An 8,907-nucleotide genomic window follows, 5' to 3' on the forward strand; every position below is an offset into this window, starting at 1 on the left:
CCCATTAGCTTTGCAGCTTGGGGATGTAGCGCATGCTTTGCATGTATGAGGTCCCGGGATCGTTCCCTGCCATCTCCAAAACCGCTTGAAGACGTCGTCTTTTGTAAACTCCAAGGAAACTATCCTCAGCTCAGCAGCAGGTGACAGTGGTCGGTCGAGTGAACAGGGCAGAGAACTTACTGTATTTTTCAAACATTCTAATCAACCCGGCAGCTCTTCTTTGGAGGCCTTGTCAACCTTAATGCACGAAGCTACCTAGCCAGACTCAGTAGCATCCATTTTTGAGTCTTTTGTCACGTTTACTTCCTCGGAATGGATTTGGATATTGCAGCTTGAAGTCAAAAGGCCATGTCAGAAGTGTGATTCGAACCCACGCCTCCATTCGGAGACCAGAAATCCCTCAACTGAGGAAGGTACACCACCTTGAGTCTGGCGCCTTAGACCGCTCGGCCATCCTGACTTGAGCACAAGGGAACAAACAGCTCCAACCTTGTTGGTCGAAAGAGGGGAGAAAGCTCTTGGGTTTATTTGATTTCCGGTTGAACAGTTAAGTTGCAAACAATGGAGTTTAGTTTAAAAAAAAAAATTCTTCCTATTACCTTGCTGCTTTTACACGTGAATTTCCCTAACGGGATTAATACAATATCAATGTTGTTAGGAAAGGGATGACATTAACAAGCCATACTTTAATCTATCACTGTTTAATCTATTTGCATCAGACCATTTTTCAAAACCAGTTTTTAAAAGTGTCAGCAATAGCCTATATGAGCAAATCTGATGTGAAAAGATTTTTATTATAGACGGAAGTTTCAAAATGGTCTGTAATAAAGATGAATGTTACGTTAGCTTTAGTCCTGTCAGACAACGATAGCGATAGCTACTAGCTAGCGTTAACGTTACTTCAGAGGTTCAGTACGTGAAGGACAAAGCCCTAAACAATAGCCTACATTTGTTGTTAGTAATAAAACCATGAAATTGGAAGCAATTGTAAACCATGAAACATCCAGGATCCACAGCACTTGCATTGTGGTCTCTCGTGCTCAAGCTCAGCATCTCCATATAGCACAGGCATTTAAACAACGCTTTGTTGCACTGTTCTAAACTCTTTATTATCAATAACTGTCATGCCTGGCTTTGCCGTGCTGGGTTTGCCTCACTCAAACCCTGGTAAATAAGACTTTGGGCTGCCCTTTCCCCTCCAGTCTACAGGGGGAGCCGTCTGGTCTGGCCAACATGGCTAGATGACAGCTGATTGGCGGGGACATTTAAAAAGAGTTCCTGATGTGAGTTGGGGGTGGTCTCTTCTCGGTTCTTCGTTGCTTGCACAGGGCTGCAAGACCTTTGTTCCTCAGCTCCCTCTTTTGTCATTTTACCACTACACCTACACTATGCTGATCTGCACTCATTGAGCTTTACTTTCTCTTGCCGCCCATTTACTGACTTTTTGTAAGTATTTTCATTTAATGACTTAATAAATTACCTTTTTCTTTAAACTTAACTCTGTGTGGTCTCCCAATTTAATGTTATCTCCACATCGAGCCATGTGGACGTAACAATAACAAATATAATTATTTTTCACTTAACCTACAGTCTGCTCTGACCACTGATTTTATAAACCACCATAATGTGTTACTGTGCAGATTAAATGTAGGCTATGCGGCTAGGCTAAACGTTGCTAGTTGGAGCTCGACTACTGTCATATGTCACTGTATTAGCATGCTCCTGTCTTCTTCTCCGTTTTCTTCAGTTGTCTGTAGCACCGTTAAAGCGCCACCAACATGTACTACAGCGGATTCAATCGGATTTGTTGGGTTCATGTGCACGCGATTTGAAAAGTGGATATGTGTGAAAAATGAATCTGGGTTCAGGCAAACTAGACTTCGTCTGCATGAGGCCTTAGTCCATTCATACAGCTGGGCGGCACACATAGACAGACACACATGCACTCATTCGCTTGTCCAGGAGACAAGGCAGATTTGATTTGGTTCCCATTGTAACGTTCCCTGCTAGGGTCAGGCAACATATCAAAAACAAGTTTGAGGTAATAAGGAAACTGGCAGACAACGTCAGATAGGGCAAATATAATCAATCATTTATTATCTTTAAACTAAATCAAAAATATATTGAATAATAGAAAAAAACGGGAAGACAACAAAATAGACAAAAATAGAGACAAAAAAAAGCTCAAAGTAACAAAGAAACAAAGAAACAAACAGGCCTCCAGAAATAGGCCTCAAAGAATCCTGGGCCTCACTCTCGGACTTTCACTTCGAGACTGGTGGAATTGTAACATGGTGTTTTGGGCCTGAGGGTTGTTTGCAGTGATTCACGGTGTGTTCTGAGTGGTGTGTAGTGTTTCACATGAGTGTAGTGGTGATTGGCACACTTTAAATGAGCACTGAGCACGAACCTTTTCTACCGCACGTGTGTAGCATGATCACTAATTAAGCACAGGTGCCTAGCATTATGCCACTCCCCTCCTTAGGTGTTTCCCATCACAATGTTCCTATTTATACCCGTGCCCACAAGCTAATGACAGTATTGTCTGACGCTGTGTCCATGTATTAAGGTTGGTGATCGCGATATTCTTTGGTGTGGGCTCTATACTTTCTCTGGGTTTCATGTAATTGTAATTGAGTATTGTCTGACGCTGTGTCCATGTATTAAGGTTGGACCAGAGGAGAGTTGCTTGCGGACTGCCGGCCATTGACCCTGTCCAAGCGGTGTCGTGTGTGTAATTGAGAATCAGAGAACCAGAAGAGCGTCGGGCTTGGCGGTGTCCCGGGAGAACGAGACTGACGCGCACGGTGCTGAAACCATACGAACCTACCTGGACACCCCAGACAGACATTTGAATTTTGAGTGCTGGCACTACTTTTAGGAAGCGCATTTTAATGTTTTATATTTATTATCAATTCCCTGGAGTCCCCGGTGTTCTGATTTCTCTTGCACATATTCTGAGCTTTGCGTCTGAGCCTCAACCTCCCTTTTAGGGTGTGTTACAACTGGCGTAGTCGGCAGGACGTAAAGAAAAAAATCAAGAGTCGTGCAAGAGAAATTATGACTGAGCCAGGTAGTTCAACAAGCCCCAGAATGATGCCAATATACACGGGAAGCATGATTATATCCAAGTTTCGAGGCAAAGATTCAGACTGTAGTCTTGGAGAATGGAAGAGACAGTTAAACACACTATTTAATCTCCAAAATATCCTGGTCGAATTCAGAGCTGACTTTACACTTAGCTGCTTGGAAGGGACTGCAAAAAGACAAATTCTAATTCTACCCCAAGAGAGAAGAAAGACAGCTGAATTGATATTTAAAAACTTAGAAGAGCTATACGGAGATCAAGCCTCTGCCTCGGTCCTGCGCGCCCAGTTTTTTAATATCACCCAAGAGCCTCAAGAAGACATTGATAGCTTTGCACTCCGGATTCAAGAACACTTTGCCAGGCTGAAAAGGAGAGATGCTCGAGGACTAAAAGACGAGGATGTCCTGCTCCGTGATGTTCTCATTGATGGCCTAAGAGATCCAGCCATGCGGGGTGAGTTTAGAAGTAAAGTCCTCCTAAATGATGACGTAACATTCGAACAAGTAAAAATGGAAATGTTAGTACGTGAACGCGCATATGGGGCAAAACAGGATCAAGTACAGTGTTTCTCCACTAGGGGGCATTCTTCCTCACTTAACAGCGACCTAGAACAAATGAAAAGACAATTAAAAGAGGAAATGAATGATCAGATAGCAAGTAAATTTAAAGAACTGTCTCAATGCTTGATAAGTGAAATTCGAACAGAGCTCCAACAGGCCTCGCCAAGAAGGGCGCAACAAACATCGACGCAGGGACGGAATCATCATACACCTGACCGCAGGGCCCCATGGCGTCCAGCAGCCAACCAGTATGACGAGCAAGGTAGGCCAATATGCAACAACTGTGCACAATCAGGACATACTGCCCGTTACTGTAGAGTATCCAATCCGTCTGGACCGGCTCCTTTAAACCAGTTAGCACCACTGTGGTGGGCCAGACAGTGGGTAGTGGGAACAACGGCCCAAATAAAGATTCAGTGGACAAATTAGTCGGAGGGGTCCCTGTGGTTGCACTGCAATTTAATGGGGTGCCTATCCACTGTCTCTTAGACACGGGATCACAAGTAACATTGATGAGGGAGAGTTTTTTCCAGGAACATTTTGGCCAGCAGGGGGCACTACTTGAAGACCCTTCAGCATGGTTGGCACTACAAGCAGCAAACGGCCTTGCGATTCCGTACCTGGGGTATGTACTGTTGGACGTGAAGGTGGGTGATGTGCTCTTCCCTGGCTGTGGCGTTGTAGTGGTTAAAGATCATTGCTTGGCTAATACAAATGGTCTAGTGGGAACCAACATAATTAAGCATTGCTGGGATACACTGACCAAAGACAATCTGACTGTGCCCTCTTTGTCCAGTGAACGCTTTCAACAGCAGTCGTGGCGCAACGCCATGAGAGTATGTGCAAAGGAGGCCAGATTTGCAGCCAGCGATGGGTTTACAGGGTATGTACGCACTATTAACCGTTACCCTCTGGAAATTCCAGGCCTGGTGTGGGGCCGTACCAAGGCTGGCATTCAGAAACGGGATTACCAGTGCCTAGTGGAGCCCTTTGGGGAGTCTGATGTGCTCACCGCTCGAGCAGTATCAACGGTCAAGCAGGGAAGGGTACCCATCAGAGTGAGAAACATAAGCAGCACCCCGGTCTACCTACGACGCCACCAGAAGCTGGCTAAGGCATTTGTAGTGGAACCAGCAGACATTGTACAAGACACGGATGTGAGTATGTCCAGAGTGGGGGAACAGGTGGTACAGCTTAGCTTAACGCAAGTAAAGCAAGACCTAAAGGACTGGCCCGCCCTAGTGGATGTTAACAACATTGATATCTCCCCAGCCCAAACACTGAAATTACAGGAACTGTTACACAAGCATCAGGCTGTGTTCTCTTGTCATGACGAGGACTATGGGAAGACGAGCACCATACAGCATGTGATCCCGACAGGAGACGCCGCACCTGTGAGAGGACGCCACAGTCATGTGCCTCGCCACCTATACCAGGAAGTGAAAACCCTCATTCAAGGTATGATTGATTCAAAGATTGTCAGACCAAGTACCAGCCCATGGGCATCTCCCATTGTGTTAGTTAGGAAGAAAGATGGGACTCTGAGATTTTGTGTGGATTACCGCAAGTTAAATCTATTGACACACAAAGATGCGTATCCCCTCCCTCGCGTCGAAGAATCCCTTGCCAGCCTGACCAATGCTAAGTTTTTCAGTACTCTAGACTTGCACTCAGGATACTGGCAAGTCCAGATGGCTCCAAAAGATAGGGAGAAGACAGCATTTACTACTCCAATGGGACTATATGAATTTGATAGGATGGCGTTTGGTCTCTGTAATGCTCCTTCTACATTTCAAAGGCTTATGCAAACCTGTCTAGGAGATCAAAACCAAGAGTCTCTGCTGATTTATCTAGATGACGTTATTGTGTTTTCCCCTGACTTTGACACACATCTAACCCACTTGGATGTTATCTTCAGCAGACTAACTAGCCATGGACTCAAATTGAAACCTAGCAAGTGTTGCCTGCTGCGACAGGAAGTCCAGTACTTGGGCCATCGGGTGTCAAACAAAGGGGTGTCTCCAGATCCTGACAAGGTGAAGTGTGTGCAGGGCTGGCCGACCCCCATGACAGGAAAAGAACTGCGCACATTTCTAGGCTTAGCGGGCTACTACCGCCGCTTTGTTAAAGACTTTGCCAAGATTGCCAGCCCCTTACATGAACTGCTAACAGGGCTAGGTCCAACACAGAGTAGTAAAAAGAGGCCTTCTCATGCCCTCACTGGCTGGAACCACACATGTGATGTAGCTTTTGCTACCCTAAAGGAGGCCTTAACCACTTCCCCCATTTTAGCATTTGCTGATTTCACACTGCCTTTTGTACTCTATACAGATGCCAGCAACAGAGGCCTGGGGGCAGTGCTCGCCCAGGTGCAGGGGGGTAAGGAGCGAGTCATCGCTTTTGCTAGCCGGAGCCTACACCCAACTGAAAGAAATTACAGTAACTACAGTTCTTTTAAATTAGAATTCCTCGCATTGAAGTGGGCCATCACAGAAAAGTTTGCAGAGTACCTAACGCCGGCACCCTTTGTAGTATACACAGACAATAACCCGCTTGTCAACTCAACTCAACTCAACTCATCTCAACTCTGCTAAATTGGGTAGTCATGAACAGAGATGGGCGGCCCGCCTTGCCGGCTTTCAGTTTGAGATTAAGTATCGGCCAGGACGTAATAACCAGAGTGCAGATGCATTGTCCCACTTCCCCCCAGAGACAGCAGTCCCAGACCAGAGGGAAGAGCGAGAGGGACTGGAGATACCAGGCTTCCGGGAGGTTCAGCCGTCAACAGTGACTGCCCTGTGTGTGGGGGTGGGCTGGAGAACCAAGGAGCCTGATGACCAGGGGACTACAATGGAACAGGGTACCCCACTCCAGCCTGACAGAACATGGGCTCAGTGGAAGAGCCTACAAGAAAGTGACCCCACGCTGAGGAGAGTGCTACACTTCCTCCAGAGAGGCCAACACCCTAACAGACTGGAACGACAAGCGGAGTCCAAAGAGGTCCTAGAAATACTGCGACAATGGGATCGGTTGAGGTGCAAAGACGGTGTGCTGTGCCGGACGTTTCAGGACCCCAAGGAAGTGGATCTACGAACCCAAATTGTCGCCCCAGCAGGTGAGCGAGTCCACATCTGGAAACTGTACCATGACCAGGCGGGTCACTGGGGTGCAGAAAAGACTACTGCACTGATCCATGCCAGGTTCTATTGGCCCAACCTTACTAGAGACATTACCAATTGGTGTGCTACCTGCCAGACCTGTGCCATAAGAAAAGCCTGTGGCAAACCTAGCTCCTTTAGTGCCAATCAGAACCTCAGCTCCCCTGGAACTGTTATCCATAGACTATCTGACTATAGGTCACCCAGAGGATCCCCATCATAATGTATTGGTAATGGTTGACCACTTTACTAAATATGCATGGGCTTCCTCCACTAGGGATCAGACAGCTGCGACAACAGCAAAGGTCCTGTGGCAGAAGGTAATCCAGCCTTTTGGCTCTCCCCGACGCTTGTTGTCTGATCAAGGTGCCAATTTTGAATCTCAGCTAATGAAAGATCTGTGTAGACTGTATGGAATAACTAAAAGTCATACCACGCCTTATCACCCAGCAGGAAATGGTGGGTGTGAGCGATTTAATCGGACACTGTTGGGGCTGTTAGGAACCCTGGGAGAGGAGCGGCGCCGCTGGCATGATCACCTGCAGGAGATGATCCAGGTGTACAACAACACAACCCACAGCGCCACAGGGTATACTCCCTACTATCTGCTGTTCGGTAGACACGGCTCCCTTCCTCAGGACTGCCTGTTAGGAATACCAGATGAGACTGGCTGCGCGTCGGTGGAGGACTGGGTAAAGTGCCATCAACAGCGTCTGAGGTATGCCTATGAGAAAGCAGGGAAGCACACAGACATTGAGAGAACCAGACAAAAACGACACTATGACCACAACGCTGAGAACTCTCCCCTATTGCCAGGCGAGCGGGTGATGATGAGAGACATGAGGGCAAGGGGCCGAGGTAAGCTGGCCGACAAGTGGGAGGTTGTGCCTTATATAGTGGAAAAACAAACTAACCCAGAACTGCCAGTCTATGTGGTCAGACCAGAGCAAGGGCAGGGAGCTGAGAAAGTGGTCCATCGTAACATGTTAAGGCCTTGCTCTTTTACCCCTGTGGAGAGGGCAGCTGAAACCCCCAGAGCAGTTGGGAGGAACCCTAGGCGTGGAGAAGCCACGAGACAGGTCCCGATTGACCCCCAGCCAGCAGAGACAAGTAGAGCCACGATGAGTTTCCCCTGGGTAGGGGTTTGGGCCCCTACAGGTGCGAGACCAGATGGTGATGTGGCGCGAGGCGGGCAACGACCAGACCACAACCATCCAGATGTCAGAGACGGGCAGAGACTCGAGCTTGACCAACCTAGACGATCCACCAGGGCTAACATTGGGATTCCTCAACCAAATATGGAAACCAATAACTTATACATCTAGTATGGGCATAGTCATTGGGACACTGACTTTACAGCAGGGAAGGATGTAACATGGTGTTTTGGGCCTGAGGGTTGTTTGCAGTGACTCACGGTGTGTTCTGAGTGGTGTGTAGTGTTTCACATGAGTGTAGTGGTGATTGGCACACTTTAAATGAGCACTGAGCACGAACCTTTTCTACCGCACGTGTGTAGCATGATCACAGGTGCCTAGCATTATGCCATTCCCCTCCTTAGGTGTTTCCCATCACAATGTTCCTATTTATACCCGTGCCCACAAGCTAATGACAGTATTGTCTGACGCTGTGTCCATGTATTAAGGTTGGTGATCGCGATATTCTTTGGTGTGGGCTCTATACTTTCTCTGGGTTTCATGTAATTGTAATTGAGTATTGTCTGATGCTGTGTCCATGTATTAAGGTTGGACCAGAGGAGAGTTGCTTGCGGACTGCCGGCCATTGACCCTGTCCAAGCGGTGTCGTGTGTGTGATTGAGAATCAGAGAACCAGAAGAGCGTCGGGCTTGGCCGTGTCCCGGGAGAACGAGACTGACGCGCACGGTGCTGAAACCATACGAACCTACCTGGACACCCCAGACAGACATTTGAATTTTGAGTGCTGGCACTACTTTTAGGAAGCGCATTTTAATGTTTTATATTTATTATCAATTCCCTGGAGTCGCTAAATAAATCTCTTTTATTATTAAGAACGGTGTTCTGATTTCTCTTGCACGTATTCTGAGCTTTGCGTCTGAGCCTCAACCTCCCTTTTAGGGTGTGTT

The 8,907-nt window shown here is 47.2% G+C and overlaps 2 protein-coding genes and 1 non-coding gene across 3 annotated transcripts; 2 read left to right on the forward strand and 1 right to left on the reverse strand.

Moving 5' to 3' along the window:
* Positions 1 to 349: 349 nt before the first annotated feature.
* trnal-caa lies at positions 350 to 460 on the reverse strand. The gene is made up of 2 exons: positions 423 to 460; positions 350 to 395 (listed from the first exon to the last, which is right to left on the reverse strand). It is a non-coding gene; the product is annotated as a tRNA-Leu (tRNA).
* Positions 461 to 3,639: 3,179 nt separating this feature from the next.
* LOC122129425 lies at positions 3,640 to 5,283 on the forward strand. The gene is made up of 3 exons (XM_042704345.1): positions 3,640 to 3,910; positions 4,182 to 5,106; positions 5,279 to 5,283. The coding sequence occupies exons 1-3, from the start codon at positions 3,899 to 3,901 to the stop codon at positions 5,281 to 5,283; spliced, it is 942 nt and encodes a 313-aa protein (XP_042560279.1). The 5' UTR covers positions 3,640 to 3,898.
* Positions 5,284 to 6,201: 918 nt separating this feature from the next.
* On the forward strand, positions 6,202 to 8,131 carry LOC122129426. Its single transcript, XM_042704346.1, has 2 exons — positions 6,202 to 6,763; positions 7,257 to 8,131. The coding sequence occupies exons 1-2, from the start codon at positions 6,499 to 6,501 to the stop codon at positions 8,129 to 8,131; spliced, it is 1,140 nt and encodes a 379-aa protein (XP_042560280.1). The 5' UTR covers positions 6,202 to 6,498.
* Positions 8,132 to 8,907: the final 776 nt, after the last annotated feature.

The sequence above is a fragment of the Clupea harengus genome, unplaced genomic scaffold (genome assembly GCF_900700415.2).
Source record: "Clupea harengus unplaced genomic scaffold, Ch_v2.0.2, whole genome shotgun sequence".
NCBI lineage: Eukaryota > Metazoa > Chordata > Actinopteri > Clupeiformes > Clupeidae > Clupea > Clupea harengus.